Genomic DNA, 26787 nt, shown 5'->3' on the forward strand with positions numbered 1-26787 from the left:
TGAAAATGTACTCCATTACAAAAAAAGATAAAATATTTCCATAATTGCAAATGTCAGGGCTTTCAGGATCTTATTTTTGTGCTATGGAATAAGGATGAAAAATTTGCCTTAAGTGGAAAAATAAGGAAAACAGAAAAAAGTGTTATAATTTTCAACCTTTTATTGACAGAGTAAGCTATAAAGGTTTTGGTAAATTTCAGCTGAAATCAGCCCACAAGGATCTTGGTAGTCCTTTGACTTCTGTTTATTCAGAGATCTCAGGAGAATGCTACATAGCAATGAACATCTGCAGTGCTAAAAATAGGAAGACCTTGGAAAGTATTGTGGAATTAGCCTGAAATATGCAAATAGAATTGGCTTCTTTTTTTTTTTTTTCTCTGAAAAGTCAGATTTGATCACTGAATTAGGAAAAAAAAAAAAGGTAATAGCTGCTTGAAGAACATAAAAAACATGAAGACCAACAGCTTTCCATTTCATGTAACAGCACCCTTTTGGTTCAGGTTATTCTCCATGAGAAGTTATAAATAGGACAACCCACTCCCATGCTTACACTATTGCAAACTTAGTTACCAAACATGCTTTTCACCTGCAGCAGTACTGGCCCACTGTAAATGAGAGAACAAAGTCCATGTCCCAGTTCTGGCCCCTTTCCCTTTGGCTGCTGGGGCAGTGGGTGTCGGAGGTGACAGAAACATGCTCAGCACCTGGAGGGAAAAAGTGCTGCATGTCCCACACCAGTAGTTATCAATCCTTCATCTACTGGAGTTGTTATAGAAAGCATGGCACTTTAATCCCTCCACTTTAAATAAGCCACTTTGTACTTTCCACTTCTAAGGACAAAAATTCCCTTGTAACTGATTCTGAAATACAAATGCAGTCATCATCATTGCCTTCTCTCTCCTCTTGGTCTGCTGTGGCCCAGCAAGGCTTACACAGCTCAGAGAGCACTGACAATGCTGCAACTCAGGTAGCACTGCAGGTATACATAAATCATCATCTTCTGACCCTTTCAGCATGAATTAAGATCATGGCATTCAAAAACGCTTCCCAGCAAGAGATAAGAATGTGCTATCCTATCAATGTGTTATGAGCTAAAGACACAAACATACATACAGTGCATCAATAATAAAATTTTTCCTTACTTGACTTCAGTTGCTCCTCCTGTGCTATTCCAACATCATCAGAATCAGAGAGCTCCTTTATGAAGTTGGAAGGAAACATGCCAGTCTTCCCATTGAGTATACCTTCCCACCAGCCCTCTTCCACCTGCACAGAGACAAAAAAAGGGGGTTTTTACATAAGCAACACTTTACTGAGCACCATTATATACATTCAATAAATGACACTAATAGTCATGAATAGTTTATATTAATTAATTTCAGGTATAAGGAGCACATGGCATGGGCTCCAAGCCAGAACACCTCTCCTTTTTTCTTCATAAGTGAAAACAAGAGAGATGCATGAACCCATCTGTAAATGTCAGCAGTGCTGACAGCAGTCAGAAGCACAGATGAGCATTAAATAAAAGGATAAAAGAGCAACTAGAGAGCACATGGTATCGCTACAATTTCAACTTTTATGGATATCCATTCAATCAGTAAATTTTCAGTGCACACCGTATGGCTATTCAAGACCATCTTAGTGGATGCGATTTGCAGATTCTGTTTGAATTCCCTAAGTAATTAATGGTGAAAGAGAAACACCTAAAAAGGGCTACTCAGAGAATCTAATTTAGTTATCTTAATATAATGAAAACATTCCTGCCTTCCCCATCAAAATCAGAAATTTTGTATTTTAGAAATTCAGAATGCTGCTACATCACTCATGTGTAAATGTAAGAAACCTGTGGAGAACAAAGACCAGTACTAATGCATATTTGACTCGAGATTTACAAAGAGGCACTGAAATACATAATAATAATGATAGTGTCAGGAGGAGCAAGGACACTACCTAGCCAAAACTTAAGAGAAAATATCGCTTTAAAATTGCAAACTCCCTCCTCCATAACCCATTTAGGATTGAATGGTGGTGTCAGGCAGTGAAATGACAGCCCTTAGAAATGCCTTTAGGTTATAATGGCACTGCAAGAAATGACTGATTATATGCATCTGCTAAACACATTCTTGATAGATAAATGTTTTTCATCTGTCAGACACTGTCCCTTCACTAAAAATATTACAGGAGAGGACAGTGTAGGTCTGTGACACATCAGTCTCCAATAATGGTTGACTCATATCTTTTCTGCCTACCTTCTCCCCAGTTATGAAAAGAGAAAGTTAACTTTATTGTTAAAAAAACAACCCCACACTTTAAATGAACCTAGCTAATTATCACAGAAAAAAGTCTGTGAAAAGTCTTTTCACTTATCTTGTGTGAAAAGACTTGAGTCCTTAGGAAAGAAATCTCATAATAATAATACAACTAAATATTGCCTCAAAATATAGAGGAATGTGTGCATTTTTCTCAATTTAGCTACATGAGACATTTTAGTCAAAAACACCACATTTCTTGATCTCATGAGCTGAATTTTTGTTTTAATTTGAAAGTAGTTCAGACCAGACTTTCATTTAATTTCAGTACTTGTCCCTGGCAAAACTTCCCCTCCCTCAATGCCTCGGTAGCACTGGTGAGCTCCAGCACATCTCTGGGAATTATCTTACTATCCTGCTGCTACTGGAGAAGATAGAATGTGCACATCTCACTCAATCCCTTCAGTGAGGTGGAGGTTTTTACATCACAGTATCAGAGTCTCTAAAAGGTAATATTTACCTTCTTCTTTCCAGACTAATAAAAAGCAATATGCAAACCTGAAACTGCATGATACACAGCACTCAGACTCTACAAATTATATCTCTAAAGACCATCTGATATAAATGTTATATTCCATATAAAATTTTATTGTTATATAGAAAATACACAAAATGGCCAAGACTCTTTGAGCTATAAAATATTTCAATTTTTCTAATGCAGTATTCCCATGTGGCTATATTAATTAGAGCTAAATATTAAACCATAACTGCATTAGCTGATTGACCAGAAGATTAATTAGAGGATTTACACAGTTCCCAAGTCCCTGCTTTGCAAGATGCTGAGATTACTTGACAAATAATGTGACTAATATCATTCAGTTCCATCTTTTCCTCAAGTAATTTTCACTTGCTTACTTCTTCCAGAGTTTTCTTACTTCTACTTTCTTACTATTACTTGCTTGGCTCTCTTCAGAGTTTTCTTACAGTTAAAATAAGCACTTTATGTGATGTGTTGATCTATGGATCTCTATCTATATGTATAGAAATATATATATATATATATATATATATATATAAAGATCTTTAGACAGCTAAATCTAAAGTGCACATAAATATGCTCAGATAATTCCTTCGCATATTTTAAGTTTTTCAGTTGACTGAAAAATTGTCTGAAAATACCATATTGGATGCAATAATTCTACAAATTCAGAAAAAAATCTAAAGCAAAACCAAGGGGTTTCTTCCACAAGGGAAATGCAGAATCATCTTAGCAAGACATTAGAGATTGAGGTCAAACTGGGCCTCCCAAAGGTTTATTAGGAAATTTTCATCAAAAGTATCAAAGGTTTTAAGTATTTTAAACACTGAAGCTATCTGCTACATATCCTTAAGCCTTAAAACACACCAGCTAGAGATGAATCCATACAATACAAGACACTAAAATGCCTCCAGGATTTAGTTATCCCAAACTGGGGCATTCCATTACCATTTGGTTTGAAAAGTTGCAATAATTCACAGCCAATAAAACCTTACAAATGAAAATCCATTATTCATGGGGGGTAATCCATCTGGAGGCACAAACTCAATAAAATTTGTTACCATGCTATTAAAACAAAGTGCTTTCAGAATTTATATGTTTATGTCCTGATTTATGCCCAGCATTCATGTGCTGAACCAAAGAATCTAAAAAGAGGAGGGCTTCATTTGGCAGTCCATGTCCCCATGCTGGAAAATAAGTTCTACCAGCTTGCCAGAAAATCTAGGGCTGCCACAGCTTCTTGCTTACACCTTGCTATATACTTAATAGGCTAAAGTTGGTAAATTATTAAAATGTTCAGCTCTTTGGAATCACTGACCTAAAATGTATTTCCAATAAATTCCTCTATTAGCCAGTCCCACAAGATGTTCTACAAGCTGCAGCTTTGCCTGTTAGGCTGACAGATTACTCACAGTTTAGTTAAGGCAGATGAGGGAAGCTCAGAGTCAGGAAAGGTTTCAAAAGGAAGAAAGTCTCCCTGGATCATAACAGAGTCTTTCTGAGCTGTTGAAACTAAAACACAGTCCCAGGAATAAAAGCAATGCCAGAAGCAGACAACAGGAGAGAGAGAAGCTCAAGGTCAACAGATTTTCTTTTGCTTTGAGAGAACTAGAGCACAGAAAGCAGAGGAAAAAAGCTCCCTTCGTTTATAAATTCTAATGGAAAACATTGAGCAAACATTGAGCTCAAAGGACAAAAGCAATCACATGTTGAAAAGAAATTAAAAACATAGATTCCCAAGAGGCAAAATAAACAAATCACATCCACTGCCAATGGGAAAATAAATTTTGGAAGCAAGACCTCAAGAGAAGATGGTGCCTACAGTGCCACTTGATGGCTTATTCTGGGAGTGCATTCAGAGAGAGCCATGCCCCTAAGGGGTCAGCCATCCCTTGGGATTCTGGTACAGCAGAATAGATCTGGAAACTGTTTGATATCTCGGATGCAGAAGATAAAAAATAAAAATGCACAAGTACTTTGTAGTAGAGAATCTTTTCAGCTTCAGGGTTCTTTATTTTAAAGTGTCAAAATGTGCTTTGGGAATTTTTGAGTGTTTGATTTTGTGGTTTGGGTTTTTGATGGGGTTTTTTAATATCATCTTCTAAATAAGAAACTAAGGGATTGTGAAACCAATCATGTAGAACTTGGATGACGTTATATGGACTCATCAGTACTTGCACCCTTATTTCCCCAAAAAAAGTCCCCTACCACATAAACTAACCAAAAAGAAGTAGGCATAGAAATCCTCGTGAACAACCTGTTAGAAGAGAATCTGGAATAACTGGCACAGCATTCCACAGAAAAGTAACTGAGGGATGTGAAACCCCAGCATTCATTCCCAGCTGTTTTCTTGCAATTTATACAGCTCTATATTTGTGGCACAGACCATCCCCTCACTATAGTTAAATATTCATTCCCCTTTCTACTCTACAGATGCCAAAAAATGTCACTGTAAGAAAAGTCCAGCTCAATTCCCAGTTTATCTTGTTCCTGGACATGGGTTGAATCACTTTATCTGATAACAAGACCAAAAAACATCCATCCACTAATCTTGCAAATAAGAGGCAACAGATTTGCCAAAATTCAGTTTGCATTTTTATAACTTAAAAATAGTTACTGATAGGATTTGATCACGTAATATATGGCAATGTTACCTAAAAGTCAAAGAAATAAGCTCAGTGGCATTACAGAAGGTCTCAGTCAAAGCCCTGTGAGCTTCACTCCATTCACTACACATTGCCAAAAAGCTGTTTTGGGAGGAGGAGGCCAAAAGGTAAGAAGCAGCACAGTGACAGAGTAATCCCAAATGCCAGCAGCCTCAGAACTCCTGAGTGACGTGCCAAATGTCCTCACTCTCATGCTGCAGGTTAATTATCTGGCATCCCCTGAAAGTGTAAGGGTGAAACATAATTGGAATTCAGATATCTGCATTTAATAAGACAATTAGTTACAGTTGTATTTTGGAACAACTGTAATTAGAGTTAGAGCTAATGAGGTAAGAAAATGACAAGCAAAAAGCTATCAATCACACAATAAACATGAACATAAACAATGATGGAAATTCTTCTCTTGTTAGTTTTAAATGTACTTTTAATTTAAGTCTGTTAATTAATGTCTCATGGGTATCAGTGTCTCTGTAGTTATGGAAACCTATTTTAATGACAAGCATTTTATCTATTGTGTTGAATGTTTGATCTTATTATAATTAATTTCTAACTACTTAGGACAAATAGGAAGGAAATATAAATTCTGAACACACACAACCTCTAAGTATATCCATCTGGTGACAAGTTCAAAATTCAACTTGCTGTTGTTTCAATCCACTCTACAGGCCCAAATCACTTCTGCCATGACAGGAATTTCCATGTAGCCTACCACTACTACAGGCACAAAAACCCTCTCCAAACATCTTATCCCATCTGTTGGCAGGAGGAAGAAGGATCTGGGTAGCTTTGGATGCTATTACATATGGGGAGGTGGGAGAAGGGAAGGCATCCTCATCCTCAGCAGATCCCCATGTGACATCAGTGTAATTTATTTTCACTGGGAATTTGGGGAAACACACTTGGACATTGTTGGAGGCATCTGAGATTTGTGTTCCCTTCTGTCAACCCTGTGCTGCAGGCAGTGATCTTAAGGAGGAGCAGAGCACATTTCTCTAATAATGAAGTCCAATTAGCTTTTCTTTGCAACAGGAAAAGCTTTATGAGTTGTTGAACCAGAAGCAATATTTTAACATGTTGGCTTTTTTTCTCAGTAACTACATGAAGATACATAGATGGTCTTTTGACCTAAATAACACCAGTTTTATTTGCTGTAACTCAGTTAGGAATCAATTTATTTTCAACTAAATAGAAATCCATAGAGATTTTAAAATATTAATCCAAGTCAACTAAACCAATAAATTCAACTGATCAACTGTCTTAGGAAGATTCAAAAAAATACTATCTGTGGGAATCTGAGACCTATTCATGAATAAAAAGATGGGATGAGAGAAAAGAGCAACTGGAAATGGAAAGTGAATTACCATTAATGTTCCAATTACATGGAACTGCTCTAAATAATGTGGAAGATATCATCCAGTTTTTATTCCTAAGTAATTATAAACAAAACCTGTATTTTACAAGAATTATCTTAAATTGTTGCCTATGTGGAAAGGCTTTTTCTGGTTTTTTTGGGAGGGTTTTGTACAATAACAGAACATGATTTTGGCCCTTGCAAAAACCCCCTCAACTTTCACAACTGAGGAAGACATATTTTTTCAACAATAAGTCATTCACCCCAAATATTTATAATTTGAAATAAGAAGCATTGTATAATGACAAAACCACTATGAATTGTATTTCAATGCAACGACTCTTTATGCAGCATTACTTAAAAGCAGAAGGGTAAACAATTAAATCAGCACATTTGTTGGTGCAACTTTCTGCTTCAAATAAAGTTCCTGTTTCAAAAGACACATTCTGCTCTACTTTTTCGAGGAATTAGTACTGTTATGATAACAGCAGAAGAGGAAGCTACAACAAGTGTTCAACATCAACTGCTTAGCATCAACCAAAATGAAAAATAAGGGTCCCACAACAATACTTCCTAAAGCACTGAGAATTTCTATTTAATATCCTATTTTCCTTCTTCTGCCAGCTAATCTACTTTCACCCAAAAGAGAAACCTAAGTGGGTTTCAAAAAACATGCCCTTAACTATAAGCACACACATGCAAGTACATGGAATGTTTCACTTTTATAGCTCTACATTTTTCAATTTTAATGCTGATATTTTCAGTCTCTTTTGGATATAAATAAATCAGGTATGTATAATTAAGTTTTTCAAATTTAAAAAGAGATGAGATCCATTCCATAAGAGACGCTTAGTGTGTCACCTAAACTATTTAATCATATAATTCATTCAGTAGAATTAATTTGTTGGCTGGATACTAGCAAAAGGTTTTATTCCATCAATTTACTCTTAAAAAACACAGACTTAAAACTTTTAAGTTGTATTTGCGTGGCCATGTGAGATGAAATATACGTCAAATTGCCCAGTGAAAACAGTTCATGTGATGTCATGAAACTCATCATAATGTGGAGTTTACAATATGTTCAAAACATGCTCTTCTAACCTTGAATTCCCCCATTACAAAACTGCTCACAGACAGAATAAGGTCGGTTCAGTGACACATCATGTCTGATTCCAGATGAAGAATGCTGTGCAGAGCTGGTGTGCACAGCTAGGTTAGAGCAAAACCAGTGATCACTAAGCTCCTTACATTCAGATGTGAGAATTTAATCTCTTATAAGAAAGTGCTGGATACCATATAGATTACAGTAGAATTTATATTCTTTTCAAATGGGTTGCTTAAGTGACAGATGCAGGAAAAAGTAAATTATCTATATATCCTAGACAAGAAAATGAATGTTTAATTACTAACTGCTGAGTTATGAGAGAGAAAATAAAATCTTATAAATAAATGATACAAACTGCAACACACATTATGTTGGCTGCCTGAGCAGACTAAGGTCTTCTTTTTAAAGCTAAGTAAATAAGTATAAAAGAGTTTAAATGTATTCTATTCAAAGGATGTAGGTTATCATTTTGACTTTGCTGCTCGTGCTACCAAGAAGATATTTGTAAAATCTCTAATGGAACACTGAAGGTATTGGGAGCAAACACCATTTCTTGACCCTGCAGCCAGAGTCACCCCTGCAAGGAAAATCTCTGTCCCTCTGGACAAGCTTGCATAATTTGCTCCCAGCTCGCGTGATTAATTTTTCACATCCAGTTCTAACCAAAATAAGTGGCTCTTGAGTCTCTAAATATTTTGTTGGGGGGTTTTCTTTGGTTTTAGGGGTTTTTTTTTAACTGATTAAGACCAAAATGAAATTCTTAAAATTTGCTGGCAAAGATGACAAAAGGCGAACTCCGGTAGAGATTCAAGTAAATTTCTTAAATGTGTTTAACTTTGCAAAGGTGACTTTTCTTTGTGGCTGACTTACTAAAACTGGGAAAAGTTTCTTCTGCTTTAATCTTTGGTTCTTCTCTGTAACACAAACATGGAGCTCTTTCCCTGAACAGAACTCTGAAACATCAACTGATGTAAAACCAACAGAAATGCTACAGGGGGGAAAAAAGGGTCACAAAATCCATAAGAAAAATACCAACATCCCCTAATCCCCAACAGTAACCCAAACCAGACAGGTCAGTATAGCAGAGAAGAAAAATGTCTGGTTTAAGTTATACTGAGGAGCTTAGCATGCACAAGACATGTCAGAAATGCATGTATGTATATTCAATTAAAGATGTGCTCACCTCTCCCACAACTTCAATGATGTCACCAACTTTTAATTCCAATTCATCTTCATTTTGAGGCATGTAACTGAAAGCCACCTGACATCTTCTTCTTCTGCTTCTCTCTCCTGAGGGAAATGAAGGAAATAGGGAAATCACAAAATTAAAATAAAATTCCATGCCAAAGACAAGCCATGGGAAATTATTAAAGATGAAAAATTAATCTTTGAACATTATTATCAGAATGTGAATGTCTGTGATACTTAGTCTTTCTGCCTAGATTTATCTTACAAAAAGAGCCCAAATTTAAATAATTGTGCTTCCTAATGACAGGATGGACAAACTTCACCCAATGGATCTTTCCAGGTGTATTCACTACAATTTCTCTTCTATGCTAATACTCTGTACACATGGTGTAGGCAAATCCAGAAACCAGAGGGATGGGGAAGGGATCCAAATCTTATAAGGAAATAAAGTCTCAGCTGTATCTTGTCCACAACTCTCTCACAGGTGTACAAATAACTCATTAACCATTCTTTATATTTTTTTCACAGAATCATAAAATTGCTTAGGTGGGGAAAGGCCTTTAAGACAGTTTAGTTCAATTGTTAACACAGCACTCCTAAGTCCACCACTAAACCACATCCCTAAATTCCATACTAAATAACTCCTAAATACCTCCAGGAATTGTGACTACACCACTTCCCTGGGCAACCTGCTCCAATGATTGACAACACTTTCTGTGGAGGAATTTTTCCTAATATCCAATCTAAATGTCCCTTGGCACAACTTGAGGCCATTTTCTCTCATCCTGTCACTTGTCACCTGGGAGAAGAGCCCAACTCCTACCTCACTGCAAACACCTTTCAGATAATTATAGAGAGTGGTGAAGTCCCTCCTCAGACTCCTTTTCTCCAGGCTAATCAATCCCAGGTCCCTCAGCTGTTCCTCATTGGACTTGTGCTCCAGACCCTTCCCCAGCTCTGTTCCCTTCTCTGGGCACACTCCAGCACCTCAATGTCCTTCTTGTACGGAAGGGCTCAGAGCAAGGTATTGATCAGCTCATGTGTCTTCTTGCATCCTCATTGCCTGTGACTGGAAGGACAGAGAAGAATTCTGCTTGTGCTCCTGATCCCTTAAGCAGGTGTCCCAAGGCCCTGCATAATCAACTCCAAGATTTCCCTTAGTCTGCTAGCTGCAACTTTATCACTGCCTATCTGAGAAATCAATAATGGACAATAATCTGAGGGCTGTACTAGGGTAGGAACCTTTCCATCCACACCTTCAACCCTGGCCCCAGGGAGACTGCAGAGTTCCCAAAGAAGTGGGTCCTGTTGGCATATCAGGATCTCTGTTTCCTTCAGAAAACAGTCTTCCACAATGGTGGCCTGCCTTTCTGGGGTTTTTTTAGGTTATCCGTTTGAACAAAGGGCATAGGCTGACATCACCTTGATGATATTTCCAAGGCAGATGCACCATTGTCCAGTTCCACTTGCAGAGCCTCACACCCGTTATGCCAAGGCACCAGGGAGGTGGGGCAGTCACAGAGATATTCGTGCTGCACCAGGCAGGAACTCACACTTATATACCACGCAGATATGTGTGTGTGTGTGTCTGTGCACACATGTATTTGTAAGGTGCACTAATGCTAGGTTAAAGAAAATAGAAGGAAAACCATTGCAATTGAGTTAGTAAGGTTAAGACAGGCTAATTTTGATAATCAGTCAGACACTGGAAATTATGTTAACAGCAATTTTTCTCTTCTAGCTTGGATGTCCAGGCTGTGAATCCACAGCTTTGAGTAAGACCCCAACTTGACACTTCTGCCATCAGAGTTTCAAGAGAGGTTAGTGAAAGTACTCTGTTCCAGAGGTTCGTTTGCCAGATCTGCTGGCTTACACGTAATTATGTTGTATGAGATGAGAGAGCTTCCCTAAATTAAGTTGCTAAGCTGGCTGCTTAGCCTCTGTTAGGTGAAGTACAACTTGCTGATGCAAATCATGACTGTGTTGGAATATGGTGGAGGAGCAGAAGGTAGGACAAGAGAATTTATTCAAAACACAGAATTCTCTAACTATTCTCTCTTCCTAGAAGGTGTGCAGTGTATTAACCATGTTATTTCATATAATTTATATACTTGTATCCACACAAATATATACAGGCACTCTACACAAGTAAATGTACTTTCTCTTATGCTATTTCTCTTGACTGTTAAACATGCTCAATGCTCAGCATCAAAGTTGAAAGTGTAAACATATTCCAAGCATGGTCTTAATGTGAAATTAAATTACAGAAGTAGATTTTCTGGTGAGTCTACTTTTTGTTCTGCAACATCTCTTGATAATGCTGCTCTAGAGTGAATAGTGATAAAAAAGTTACGGAGTTACAAGTTTTTTTCCTAATCTAGTAATTGAAACTAAAGAAAGAAGATAGAAAGGAATCCACTGATATTAGCTTTCTGATAATATTTTTCACTGCCACTGCAATTCTGGATGAGTGGCAGCTTTCTGAATGTTAAAATTGATACCTTAATGCAGTGTAACTAAACTCTCTCAAATTGGCTGTTTTTCCACCTAAAATGCCTTCTCATTCTTCACCATCTAAACTAAAATGCTCCTAAACTGACAACTTTACACAACTGCATTCCAAATAACTTAAATATAATAAATACCTTCTATGTTGATGGCTTCTTTGATTGTGCAAGAGAGGCTGGCTATCTGCCCTAAAAATAGCATTCCCACTATGATTTCTAACATCAAATAGCAACTGATATGCTGATGTTTCCTGACGTGACAGATGGCAGTTGTCATGCTATTTAATAATAAGTATTGTGTGACTCTTTGGAGAATATTTTTGAGAGTAAGAAATAAACAAAATTCTGGATGTTAACAATACATCTGTATGAATCCTTCCCCCTCCCAATCCATAAACTTATTTTATTACTGTATACAAAATCTAGTGAAAGTCTGCATTTATCTCTATTAGTCTCATGGTTGTGTCACTGCTCTCCCCTCTCCTTCCAAATCTTTCTCTAAAGGAATACCTAAGTGAGGGGTAGCTAGCCAGCAAGATACACAGATTCTATATACCAATTAGTTGATTCTATGCACCAATTATTTGTTCTCTCTGATCTAATGCAAGACAACAGATCCAGCAGTGAATACCTTTGGTTTTAAGGAGAAGGTGCTGAGGGTCCCTATGCACATGCTAACGCTTGGTGCACTTGAGAAGAACATGAGATGAGCTCTACAGCCCTTTTTCTACTGGTGTGGCTAGAACAGACTAACTTTAAATGGTCTAAAGTTAGGCCAAATGGAAAAGGAAATTATTAACTTATATTTAGAATTTTGAAACAGAGAAGGAAACAACTAAATCTTTGAGGCCACAAATCTAATTTGTGGTGTAATCTAGGTGGTGTTTGATCGGATCCTTAAAATGGTGGTTTTGCCTTTGACAGCAGGAGGCCACAAAGGAGCTTTCTCCAGCTGTAAACATGCAAGAGAGAGCATCCTTTCCATACATTTAAATCCTCCTCTAGCATTAGCAGGAAAGAAGGGGCAATGACAGCACATTGGCATTCAATGCTTACCTTTGTAAGCAGCATCAGGAGCTGAGGCAGTGCTACACTAAAAAAAAAAAAAAAAAAAAATCGCACTGGCACTTAGGTGCTGACATCAGACCCAGAAAAGGGCACAGACTGACAGCTCATGATTAGCTGGAAAGCACAGCAGCAGCAGAAGCAACATAGGAAGTAAACTATTTCAAAGTTAACTGGAATTCTCAAATCCAAACTACCCTTTTTTTAAACTCAAAACCTCTGTCATGAAACAGATGTTCATATAGACATGTGCATGTGTGAGTGGGTTATATGGTGGTTTCTGTAGAGTCTAATCTTCCCTGATGCCAATGTCTTTGTAGCCTATCCTGTTGCTCTATGATGACAAAAATGACAAGATGAAGAAATTTCCTGTCTTCTATTTCAGATTTTCCTGCACATGACATTATCTGCCCATCAGTCTCAGTCTGACATTCGATTCTTCCATCTTTAAAGCTGTATCCGTAACTGGGGGGAACTGGTTCAGTCAGTGTCTCCTGACTAGATAAGCTGAGCTTTGATATGATTCAGATAGAAACTAGTTCTAAATCTAATGTGTAAAAAGATAAAAGGCAACTATTGCATAACTAAAGATGACTTTTACACATGTATGTGTATAGATTTTAATCTATGCACCTATATGCAGCTGCTTTGCACAGCCAGCCTTGGTGCTTACTGTATCCCCTTGTCGTTTTTTTTAAATAACTGAATTTTTTTCTTGGCTTAAGACAGTTTAAAGCAGAACACTCTAAAATGAGTTTTCCCCCCTTTGATTCAGCCAGTTCCTTTCTACCAATAAGCAGAAGCAAAATACGAGTTATCCATGACAACTGTGTGTATCAAAATGCACACGTTAAGAAAAAAGGTAGGACTGCAAACTTCCTTCCAAAAGTTAGCTGTTTTTAAGAAAATGACCTAATTAAGAGCAAACAGCATAAAAAATGTTAATTTTTTAAATTACTTAAAGTGTATTGAAGATAGTGTTATAAGACTTCAAATGAAGTCTTAGTCATACTAAATTCTAATGTGGACTCTGTCACTATCTTCCACAACACAAGAACTCCATCCTCTTATCCCCACCCACTAGCAAAAACACCATTCTGATTTTAGAAAGCTCCAGAATGGTCAAGTTCCCGTTTCCTTCTTTTCCTGGAAGGCTTTGGCAGTGTAATTCTGACCTGTGGTTTGACATGTCAATTCCAACTCTCTCATCACCCACATGCTATTAAAGGGTGAATGGCTTTGGATGGATGACAAAAAACACCTGCTGAGGTCTAGCAGAAAACAGAAATGTCTAGCAGAAAACAGAATGAAGATGGGAGGGAATACTGGGTGGGGAAATACATACTGGGGGTGAAGATGTGTTCGTGGGAGAGGATTGTTTAGTTTGGGGCTTTTGGTCTTGTTTGAATTTGTGGCATTTGTATGCCAGAGAAGAGAAAAATAAACTGAAGGAGCTGAGGGGAAGCAGAATATCTGAGGTGCTTCCAGTACTCTCTCAAAGGGGTTATGTAAAGCTGCTGTGTTCTTCTACAGGCAGATGAACTGGGAATTGCCCTGCTTTGACATGTGCAGCTAAATCACAGAGACTGTAGGACTCCATCAAGCACAATTAAGCCACAATGCAGAATGGCATCACTGCAAGTAGTGCATTACTCTGAGTGTGTTAATGTTCTACTGGTACCCAGGAGTGTTTTCTCTTGCTAGACTCCACAGCAACACTTCCAACTTTCAGCCATCTGGCTGCTGCTCTGGATTTTATGGCCAAGATTTGTCTGTGAGGAACCTGAACGGCTGGAGGACACCTTTTTTTAACACCATCTCATTTTAACACATATGCACTGACAGAATAACAGCAAGCCTCATTGTTCAATAATTTATTCTTTTGTTAAAAACATGCAGCAGTAATCAGGCCTTTTAATGGGTATAATTCTTTTGCATAACAGCAGTAATTAACTGAAGCAACTTACAGCAAAAACATAGTACTAGTGGTCAAAAGCTTTTAGGAGAAAATTGCAAATTAACTAAGAAGTTAATTCCATATGCACAGCTGGAGCCAGGCTTGTGTGTGTGACAGGCAGAACCACAACACTAGTGAGGCTGAGATCATCACTCAGGCCTAACCCAAAGCAGAAGGAAACATCAGATAAATAACTGTAAACAAACTCAAAAGACACTTCCAAAGTTTAACCATACACTGCCAACATTTTTTCTTTCTTAATCCGAAAGTTTTAAAATGCACATAAATGGAATAGAAACATAATCAAGAATGCAGTTAAATCATCACAAGCAAATTAGACAAAGCAACTCCAAACTAACAGGAACCCTAGGACTTTGCATGCAGGCTACATACTTTGTAATCTATCTTTAAGAAAGAAAGTGTAAAATACAGTATTAAACTACATAGTAAACTCAACCACATGCAGAACTGAAAATGTGGTAGTTTATCAAATATACAAATTCTAGTACCTGTACCTGTTAAACTTCATCATCTAAATAGCTTCAAGAAATACTGCAGACAATAGATATCTGTAGCATCCGTATCTAAAGAACAAGAAGGCATATACAAACCAAAATATTCTTTCTTGGATGACAGACCAAGTTTAAAAATGCAAGTTCAGAAACACAAGATTTCCAAATGGCCCAAACAGGTCTTTTCTCTTGCCATTCTCATTGTATATACATCATGGGAGAATCCCAAAAATTTTTATCCCCTTAGCTAAATTTTGAGGTAGTGGCCAACTACTCAGGTCTTTGCTGTTATTTTGTATTGATCTCTAGAGAAAACATCTGAATAAACCAAAAGCAAACATGAGTTGCTGCTGCATCTTTGCCACTTTTTGTATGTTCCATCACATAATTCACTTAAGCTTAAGCTGCCTGTACACATCAGCACTTCCAACATACAGTAAATGACATGAAATAACTCTAAATTGCAAAACCACTGTGCATAATCAGTTTTTGTTATGTTCTCCTCACCATAATTAAACCACATGGATTCCTACACAGTACTCTCCGAAATTATTAGCTTTATACTACCAGCTTGCTGTCTTGAAGCTGACTTCTGGCCAACTTAACTAAAGAGTAAAATTCACAAACACCTCTAAAAAGTGATGACTTTCTTAAAGACTGCCAACAACTGTGCTACCTCATTTTAAGATACCAGAGTATCCATCCTTTTCAACAGATTTTCAATCTCTAATGACATTACATTGCAGGTCTTACTCTGATCTCTGTTAGATCAGTTTCAGATAAGCCTCTCTTAGCAGTGGAAAAAACCCACCACTGTCAACACTTTATTTTCATTCCAAGAGGTAACAACATGCATTAAACAAATGCATCAAGAAATGCTGAAAAGATGCAAAAAATACAGAAATTATTTTTCTGCTTGCTGCAGTCATGAGAGCTAATACAAAATGAACACATGCAACAAATCAACAACTTCAAAAAAACCAAAACTCTTTTTCATATTTGGCATCTAGGACATCAGTCAGTTTTGTAATCTAGAATTTTATTTTCCTCTAGACTATCTGTACAATCTGTTCATTTTGCCATTAAAGGCAACAAAACTAAACAGAAATTAGTAACACATCCACAAACAGCAAACACTTCACTTTCCAGTTCAGCAGTGCTCCTAAAGCCTAGGAAACTACATTAAATTTGCCTTGAAACACAAGCCCAGAGACAAATCCTAAATTCTAGAAAGCTAACACTAGGAAGCCAAGAGATGCCCTGGCAAACTGGGAAAATGACTCAGCCAGGGTGGGACCAAGGGTTTCATTCTGCACCATGGACACCGAGACCCTGGGCAGGAGCACTCAGGCATGTGGCTCCTGTGGCAATTAAGCCATGACATTTCAAAACCTCATGGAGAGCTGGGCTTTGGCAGGGCTCCTCCCTGGGCTGCTGACACGCTGCAGCTCAGCGTGCAGCGTTACACAACCACCTGTCCTTCAGCTCTGCTGAGAGGAAAGAGCCCCAGGAGGAGCCCTCAACTGCACTCCTCGTGTTCAGATTTGTTATTATTTCTCAGCTACCATCATGAAAACTCTATAATCCAAAATAACCTGCTGTCTTAAAGGGCATCTTATGCTATACTTTAGTATTTGAGGGCTGCACAGGAATATATATCCAGAACAGCAATAAACAAATACGATAAATTGAAATAAATCAATTCTTCTTGCTGCTGCTGGCCCTCTACCACACCAGGCACCATTAGCTCTGTGATAGCTGAGCAGAAGGTAGGTTTCCTGAAAGGCACCTCAGTAATGAAAGTGAAAATTAACATTCTTTGTCCCACAGCTTCAAAAATTAACATTGGCACAGGATCCACACAGATAGTTCCCTCCATAAGTGGAGGAGAAACACTTCTGTATCAAGCAGATCAGATGTGTATCATTATCCTCCAAAACTGAGCAACAAATGCCAAAAAAGAAACAAAAGGCTGTTTTGGCAAGTCAGCCTACACACATACTGTGCAGGGGGAGAAAAGCCACCGCAGGCAAGGTTGGAGAAAAAGAGGAGGCAGTTTTGCAACACCTGCATCTAGCCAGCTCTGCAGCATTTTCAGGTTTTGGTCATGAGAAACTCTGAATGCCACAGAATTTTTCCTGTATATTTTTAGTTGTTCTCATCAGTTAAACAAACCTCTGTGGCATTTATAAGCATTCATTTTTACTAAACTGATGAAATATTAAGAGTGATGGCTCATGGTAAGAAGGCTGCCAGCAATTTAGTTTTTTAATATAGTGTCTTTTTCAAAAGATGCCACAAACAAATCAAGTTCTTTTGGTCTTCTTACTTTTTTTTTCCCGAAATATTTTAATACAGTCAAAAAGCTGTAATTTATCAAGAGAGTGTTTAATCAAAAATACCAAAAGGTATAACATTGAATTCTGCCATCACTGCCTTGTAGCTTTAGTTCTCTCAAAAAGCAGGCTTTATTCCTCAAAATCCTCTGCTCCTGAGCACATTCAGAGTGCCTGGAGTGTAAGGGATTTCCTTGACTGCAATAATTAATGCTAAACCAACAACATGAATCCAGCATAAATGGAAAACCAAAACCATGGACCATCTTACAACCTCAAGAAAAGATCCTGGTCCAAAGTGGCCCAATAAAAGGCCCAATGTGCTCAACTCGAACACTTTTTCACAACTACACAACACCCTACTGGCCCAGTTGTTTTCTCATTGCTTGCTTAACTATTCTGTTTTCCTGCCTGAATATAAAGCCCCTTAAATCCTGCAAAGATGCATTTTTGTCTTTACAATAGTGAAATACACCAATTTAGAATAACAAGGACACTTGGATGATAGCGATTCAGTCTATTTATGAGGGCAGAAAATGATGGGAGTGAGTTTGAGCAATACATGTATCAATCACAGTGCTTAAAAATGTCAGTACAAGAAAATGTTCTCTAGTAACTTCTTCTCCATAACTAAAAGCAACCACTGCTAAGGTATGAAAAAATTAACGCACACAATTTTTTGTAATATATTCCTAACGCTTTATTATTCACAAGATTTACAACTACTACATACTTTTCCAGTAACATATTTCCTGTTCTGCATGAATTCAATATACAGATTAAGACTGTAAGATAACAGTGATAGGTTTAACCTTATTTTCCACCTGTTTATAGAGCCAGAGATATGCATAATCAGCCTACAATTCTATTCCATCAATTTGAAAGAACATTTAAAAATGCTTTCCATTTAAGCATTATGAACACAAAAGCTTTCCTAAAAACCTTGCTGCAATCTCAACCCACTGATCATTCATTACTTTATTACTTTTATATTTGTTACATGAAAAGCAATAGTCAAACTTTATAATTGCTCCATTAGTCACTGGAAGCACTGTCATATCTCAGTATGGTGTTCACTCTTATCTAGAGGCCCAAGCACACTCTGGTGTCACCACAACCCCTCTTCAGATGTTGAAGCTATAAAACAATACAAGAAACAGCCTTACTCAGAAAGCTTCTAGACATGAAAGGAAACAGGAAAGCCCCTGGCCAGAAAAGCAGCTGAAATATGACATGCTGACAGGTAAGAGAGCAGCCAGTGACCCCCTCAGTACCATGGGATCAACACCTTTTACAGCCCTTTTATCACGTGCTTTCATCACTACTGCAGGTACAAATATCCACTAAAATCTTGCTTTAAAAAGATCAAAGATAATCAGCTTTTTCTGATTAGTCTATGGTGCTGTTAGGAGAAGGGGAACAGGTGAAGTCTGCAGACTCCATTGGCAGCCTTTGAGTGATCAAGGAATTTCAAATGACTTTTCCCAGCCACCTCCAGTCATGCCTTGCATTCTGCTGCATTCCCACAGCACAGCTGCAGCCACAGCCAACTTCACTTCCAGGTTAATGCTCATATTTGTCCTCAGGGCTAGAATTATTTTCTGTGTTGTGAACAGCAGTACCATGTTTGCTTACAGAGCTACTATGAGCCACACCATATCCTGATACAGTGATTTGTAAATATTAAGTTATCTACTAATATCAGTCTAAATATCTCTACAAAAGCCAACACCTGAGAACTAATATGAATATTGGCTGTTCCCATTAAGTGTGTGCTGCTTACATTATTGAGTAATGAAATCCAGTAATATAGAAACCTTTATTTAAACACCTAGCAACACCTAAGAGGAAAAAATTACCAAAGCAAATCTATGACTCCATATCTCAGAGAAAAATTTCAAATCAAATACCTCATAAAAGATACTTGATATCTTTATGCTGCAAGGAAAGATCGATATAAATATTTTTAAGGCTTTGTGTAATTCACTATCTTTTGCCTTGCAAGACAGATGATGAAGGAAGAAAAATATCTGATAAGAAAAATATCATCTGCATCTGAGATGATTCATGCTTTTTTATTTACAGAAATAGCCCTTTAAGTAACTTAATACTTAACTTTTTTTTTCTTGGAGTAAAAAGTGCTCTTAGACCACTTACCCAGTTTTGTCATTCTGTGGTGCTCACAGATGTTCAGTATCTTACAATCCAGTAAGAGAGATGAAGCCTGCACTAAAACTGCAATTTAAACCTTTTATAAAGACAAAAAAAAGCATTTATACTTTAAAAAGCGTGCACTAAGGTAGGATGATGACTCTGTAGCAACAGGCTAAAGCAAACACAGCACTGTTTTATATCCTTTTCCAGCAGATGAAGTTTAACCCAGAGCTGGAATGACAGCAAATCTGATGACCATTTGGCCTTCACTCTGAGTGTAAACATGCTCTTGTAAATCAATTTGCAATGGATATGTATGCATGTAAAAGACCTCTGAACTCTGCACAGCTTAGTGAACAAAGCCAAATTTGTGTGTGGAAACAGAGGAAGACAGAGGGTCCATCTAACTGCAGAGCAGGGCTGCAGTACAGAACTTAGCACTTCATGGTGACACATCTGCTTGCAGACAAGCACAGAGTGGCTCTGCAAACACAACTCCTTGGTAATTTAACAGTGCACACTATTGGCAGCCACTTCAGAGCCCTCAGTTCTTCAGTTTTCACTTCAGTTAGCACAGAGATACACATAAATGACAAGATATTCACCAATGTGTCTAGCCTTTCTCTTAAAGAGGGAGTATATCAATAAGCCCTTTTGAGTCAGAATAATTACTTCACATCTTATTCTGCTTCTGGTACTGTAAATGCAATGTGTTTTCAATGTAGAAACCCTCAAAGAATACACTGTCATGTTTGTTTTAGGTTGCAAAACTTTCATTGTAACAAATCTCGGTATTCCTAAAGTATTCTTTGGCACCTTCAACACAAACCTGGGGGGCGGAACTTCCCCATCCCTGAAGGGATTAGCATATTCATACAAGAATCCCACCTAGTGAATAGTGGCTGCAGAGAAATGGTCCCATACTGAAGCTGAAAACAGACTGCACTGAGCTAACCTTGAAGGATTTCATACCATTAAAGATAAGTGTCCTTTGAATTCATTCTCACCAAAGATCACCAGGTTCTGCAGTAAGACTTTATTTGATGTATAGCACAACAGAAAATCAGTCTTCATGTTTCCCCAGGCCCAGCTGACTTACCTGTAACCAAAGGCTGGATCAGAATGAACAAAAGAGATTATATTTCAAATACAGAAGAACCACTTCTCATTGAACCAGAGTGTTTGTGAGCAAATTCCTTCCTTAATACAAGAGCTTTTCTAGATTTTGAGATTCAATAGCTGATAACATATGAAGAACAAAATATTTAGACTATCAGAATACTGTCTTGGCTGCCCATTGTCTTGCATTTTTATTTCCTGTGAATTCATAATCTTTAAGACATCTGTTAACTCAAGCTGGCAAAGAAAGGGATCTCAAGGAGGAGGAAAGCAAATGAATCATTCATCATCTGCCTTCTGTCCTCTGACTGATTCTCTGCTGATTTCAAATGATACAGCAACAGTTTCTTTATAAAAGGCATCACTGTTATCTTCCAATTTTGCCTATGTTAAATTTTTTTCTTCTACTCATGTGACCTGCCCTTATTTCCGGGGCTGGATTTACCTCTTAGTTACCCTGCACATATTCAGATTTCTCATCACTTTATTCTTTGGTGTATATATATATATATCATATTCTTTGATGCATATATATGCATCCTCTGTTTTAAATGACTACTGTGCTATGAAAGGGAGAAATAAAGGACTGATAGCACATTCACCCAAGTAAAGTTTTGAAGATAGGCAACTGAAAATTAAATTGTTCCAGTGCTGTCCAGCATGGAACTGCGTGGTGTTAAAAGAAATACACATAAAGCTCTAAAAGCTTCTGTGTTTGAAGCTGGCAGTTAAAGGACACAATGCATTCCTGAGGCCAGCCCAGGACAGTCACCTGAGCCATCTGTGCCTGAGAGATGCCTAACAGGAGAGCACTGGCAAGAGAGGAAGACACTGCAGCAGTGCCCAGCGCTGCAATATAGCAACGTGGCTTGGACCTTCAAGTCTCCTGGCATGGGCTAATGGGCTATGGGCAACATTTACTCCTGGTAACATTTTCACCTGCGCTGTCACCCCATCCACAACATATTCCTCTCAGCCTTTCCTGCTATCCTCTTATCCGGTCCTTTTTTTTCCAGGCACAATGACATTTTTAGTAAATATAGAGTAGTAAGTTTTCATTTCAAGACACTAGCCTGGGACACAGTGTGGCTTTAACCTGCAATAACTTACAACTTGTGCCCTGAGCATTCAGGACTACAAGTTCCTGTCTGCACAGTATATTTCTATTTGGCCAGCAGCCAGAAAAGTAGGGAAGTAGTGATTTTGATGGACTAGGACGGGACCAGGATCTCTGCTTAATGAACTACAGCTAAAATTTTTCTTAATTTTTGTTGTTGCTGTTTTTGTTTAGGTTTCCCTACTGTGTGGATGATCAAACACTGGCACAGGTTGCTCAGTTTATGGAGTCTCTGTCCCTGGAGACACTCAAAACCTAACTCAACGTGCTCCTGGGCAACTGGCTCTAGCTGTCCCTGCTTGAGCAAAGGGCCAACCCAGACCTTTTCCAGAGGTGCCTTCCAATCTGAGCTATGCTGTCACCCTATTTTAAGGCTATTCTTTAAAACCCTTATGCCCCATGACTCTGTCTTATTTCTCTGTCATTAATCTTCCTTGTCTACAGCTTGATTGCTGAAATCCAACCAAGCCTCCCAAGCTCCTCAAAGGCATTCTCCTTCCTCTGAGCCAGCCTTTGACAGGTAAAGATACCAAGAGCAGAGTTTATTATTGCAACCACATGTGAGCTGTCAGCAAAGCCACAGAAATCCAATTTCATATATTTGATGCCTTTCCTTGTTTACAAAGCACATGTTAGTGTAACCCATCCTTCAGCTTGCCAGGCTGAGCCAAACTCCCATACGATCTTATCTGCAGCAAATGCCACTTGGGATAAAAAAGAAAATACCAGAACTGTAACTATGAGGATTGGCATTTCACTAGGGAATAGCAGACAGCCTTTCTTTAGCACTTTTCCTTTGTCTCTTTCTTCTTAACTGGTAAGACTGCCACTAAGATAGCTGAAATACAAGGTGAAATGAAACCTTCATCATTGTAATAAAAATATTCCAGAACAAACATTTATTTTTATCATCATAGAGAAATCAGGAAGGCAAACTTCCTCATTTTTGCTCTTGATTTTATTTTGACAAAGATGACATAAGGTGAGTGAAAAAAAGAATTTTTTCTTCTGCCTAGAAATACACAAAACTTCTATATACTTATATATATATATACTTCTATATATATACTTCTATATACACCTCCATGAAACTTCTACGTACATCTCAATGTTATTAAATTATTTCATCATTTCATAAAGAACGTGACATCCAAAGGCATCCAATAATTCTTTCATGAGCAGCAGAACTAGTGAAGCTTGGAGAACCATGGATTTTCACCCTGTCAGGACTCATCCCCATATGGGGCACCAATTGTTGGCATTGGTGCTTAGCACCAGTTCATTATCTTACTGTAAAATTTTCATACCTTCTCTCTGTGAATTCCCACAAGCAGCTACTCACAACACTGACTCCTTTTCTCTTTCTTCTGCATGGACAGCTGACTCCTTCCTGCCCCTTGCACACCCACCTGACCCTTCCTCCTCACAGCACAACTTCCAAGTCCTCTGGAGCAGCTAACCCACTCTTTTATACCACTCATCCTTACTGGACACAGCTGTGGCCTGTTAAGGGCAGGGCTGTTCCTACTCTTTGGCAATCAGTACAGCTGCAGCTCCTCAGGGGTGAGATTGCCTTCAGCACTGTCTCTATTCTACAATCCATCCTCCCACAGCACCCAATGCCTTCTAATCACCTCAACCTGCTCCCACCACATCTTGCCCCAGCTTCCACTTGTGTCCTACACCTGCACAGCTGGGAAGGTGATGGTAGATGCTGGGACTGCTTCAGAGCAGCACAGGCACTGAATGTCTGCCCAGCACCCCTGTGTGACTTGGCCACTGCCTGTTGCCTCTCAGAACTGAGGTTTTCATTCCCTTAGAAGCACTAATTCCCCTATTCCACTTTCAATTTAAAAGAACTATTGTGTTCCTATAATTATGGAATAATTATGTTCCTCTACCCTTTTGCCAACTGTAGCTGGTTTTTGAAACCTCATGCAGAGGGTTCAAAAAATCAAGGGGAATAGGGCGAATAAACAGATGCTCTTAAAAAAGTATTTGTTCCATTAAGAAATTAGAATAAAATTCCTAGTAGCAAAGACCTCCAGAATGTCACAGGACAACAGTGTCTTTGGTGTTATGATTTCAAGGACTCTTCTCTCATGTGCAAATCACTATTTATGTATTCAGAAAACAACATCAGAGCCTTCATATCATGAAATGAGGTTTATAATAAGTTTCCTACGGGACCTTAACAATTAAGTTTTCATGAAGATATACACCATTTATGAAGAATCTCTTAATGACAAATTTGTCTTTTCCTCTTCAAGGACATAGTAAAATTTTTATTTCAAAAGCAGTTCTGTCTCCCACACTACATTTTTGGATTTGAAAAACAAGAAGAGTAAGGAAGAAAATAAAATCCTCATAGTTTTCTATATTGTATAGTAATCAGTTGTCTGCTTATGGAAAACAATACCCTTCAGCGTAGTAGTAGTTTCTTGGTGTTAGGTCCAGTATTTACACTGAAAAGCTGAAAATCTAATAAAACCTTTAATATCTTACATAATGAAATAGCTGCTAAAGATCTGTCTCCTTTACACTGCAGACTGCCAGAAAGTGGTCCATTTCCACAATAATTGTTTTTGGTCCCAAAGATAATGTAGTTTGCATTATGTTTCTAAACATTAACTTCAAATAACCACTTGAGCAGTGTCTCACTCTTGCATCAAGCATTGAATTTCACAACATAAATGGTGGGAAAGCCCCAAAACACAGCAAAGGCATAGTCCAAACAAACCTATGTGCTGGATTTTAACCACTCTGCCATTCTCTGGAAATGGTGAGTTCACATTTGTTTACCCAGTTTTTGGCACAGAACTTCCTACAACCTGACTGCAGAACATGTGCTGGTTGGGTTTTCAGTCTTCATAAAAAAAGCTTGTCTGCCCTTCAATTTCCATAATTCTCAAAATTGCAATTAATGAACAAACTAAACATTCTGTCTCCTATTCAAGGGATCTATTGCCAACCACCTTTCTAGTGATGTTTTCTTACCCTGTATTTTCAGCTCTTTGCTAGTTTTCATGGATTTTAAATTAGACACTGAAAGGCTTCTGTACAGAAGTAACCCTGTCTTAATACACTGTTCCAAATGCCAACTCCTAAGCTGTACTGAACTTTATGTCAAAAACCTCTGCTGCTTTGCTTGCTGCAAGTCCCTCATGCAGCAGCTAACCCAGATTTCCCCACTCCATGATACATCTGGGCATGTCACACTTGCATGACTCCTCACCTCAATCCCCTTTGGCTCTGCCTCTAGGGCCACAACCATTTCCACTTCTGCCAACTCACTGTGAGTAGGGATGACTTCATGTCAGTTCTGATCTGTGCAAGGATGAAACTTCCTGCCAAATTAACAAACCCCTGGAATCCAGCTGCACAGCTCTGCTAATTCTATCCAAGGGTGCAAAGGCACGCAAGATCCCCTTCTGACCCTGCCACCAAAACTTTCCCTAATCTTTGTCTTTTCTCCCTCCTCAGCAGCATTACACAAACTACTTCTCTCCCCAGGTCAAAGCACTTGGCCACCACTCGAAACCTGCACCAGAACTCTGTCTAAGATTCCTCGGCATCATGTTAACCAAAGTGCTGGAGCTCTCCATGTTGAACCGAGCAATTCCTTCCAGTTTACTGTCCCTTTTGTTTTTTGTTCTGTTTTCCTTAGACAGGAGATTTCCACACTTTCCAGATGCTGGGCAAGGCAGGCAGGCTGCTTTCATACCTTAACAACTTAGTTGCCTTTTTAATGGCATCTGTACACCCTTCACTACTTTCTCCTTCTGAATCATACAGTCTGCTACAAAACTATTGTCAGCTCTTATGCTGATGCTTTTGATCAATAATATTACTTTTATTTGTGAAAGTGGGCAAAATGTTCTTTGTGCATTTGAAAGCACGCTATCAGGTTTACTATTTTTCTGCCATTATTGATTTCCATCTTTTCAGTGGTTTTTTTCATACACCACATAGGAAAATACCAATTTGCATAGATATAAAAATGTATGTGGAGAACTACTGAAGCTGACAGGGCTGTAGAGTATGCATTAAGAGAAATTCCTTCACATTAAAATAACTATGGAAGAACAAAACCACAACTGTCTAGGTTTCAAGTGTGTAATGTCTCAACAACATTTTTAGTTTTGCTGGGATAAACACTATCTTTTCCTAAAAATAACTGTTGAGTTCCTCTTGTCTTTTCCATTACTCCTGCTACATGAATGAGAAGTTACTTCCTCAGATTTAAAAGCTGTGAATAAATAGGCCTCTGGCTCCAGTCAGCTGTGTCAGCAACGAAATCCATCTCCAAAACAGTTCTGTGATTAAAAGCCATAGAATTGGCAGGCAAGAAGGCATCTGCATAAGAAGAATTCAGTATGCAACTGCAATGATGGTTTTTCTGGACAATGACCAATGCTTGTACCTTCCCAACACAAGAGAAAAGTGAAGAGCAATATTCACAATAGAAACTAACAAGAGAGCAATTTTCTTTAGCAGTTGATTTAATTGAATGACTATGAACCTGCTTTCAAAAAGTTTGACAAACCATCACACTCTCTCGTAGAACTTTTGGAAGTATTTCACCTGCAACCAAATAAAAGGCAGTAGCACTGATCCTTCTGCTCCTGCAGGTCCTGCAACACCCCTTGCCACCCTGTCAGATCAAGTGCTTGTGAAGCAGTATGAGGAGGTAGGCAAGGAACAGACCTGCAATTAAAAACAAGCTTTTCTCTTGCTAGTTTAATGCTAACCTTGATCATTCTCCTTATCTGGCCCACAATGTAGCCAAATATTTGTACCAGAACACAGGAAGAACAAAAAAAGAAAAAAAAAAATGACTCTTTTTTTTTGGTGGCAATGCAAGCTTAACATCTTCATGAAATTACAGCCTCAGGCTAATATTTACATTTGTTACTTCTGTTT

The 26787-nt window shown here is 38.2% G+C and overlaps 1 protein-coding gene across 2 annotated transcripts in view; it reads right to left on the reverse strand.

The window, feature by feature from the left end:
• SH3KBP1 (SH3 domain containing kinase binding protein 1) overlaps positions 1-26787 on the reverse strand; it is a 214584-nt gene that overhangs the window by 98106 nt on the left and 89691 nt on the right. For both annotated transcript variants that reach the window (XM_059466276.1, XM_059466277.1), the window contains exons 4-5: positions 9093-9199; positions 1143-1266 (exon numbers count right to left, since the gene is read on the reverse strand). In XM_059466276.1, the coding sequence (XP_059322259.1) occupies positions 1143-1266; positions 9093-9199 (231 nt within the window). The remainder of the gene's footprint in view (positions 1-1142; positions 1267-9092; positions 9200-26787) is intronic.

The sequence above is a fragment of the Ammospiza nelsoni genome, chromosome 2 (assembly GCF_027579445.1).
Source record: "Ammospiza nelsoni isolate bAmmNel1 chromosome 2, bAmmNel1.pri, whole genome shotgun sequence".
In the NCBI taxonomy this organism is placed as follows: Eukaryota; Metazoa; Chordata; class Aves; order Passeriformes; family Passerellidae; genus Ammospiza; species Ammospiza nelsoni.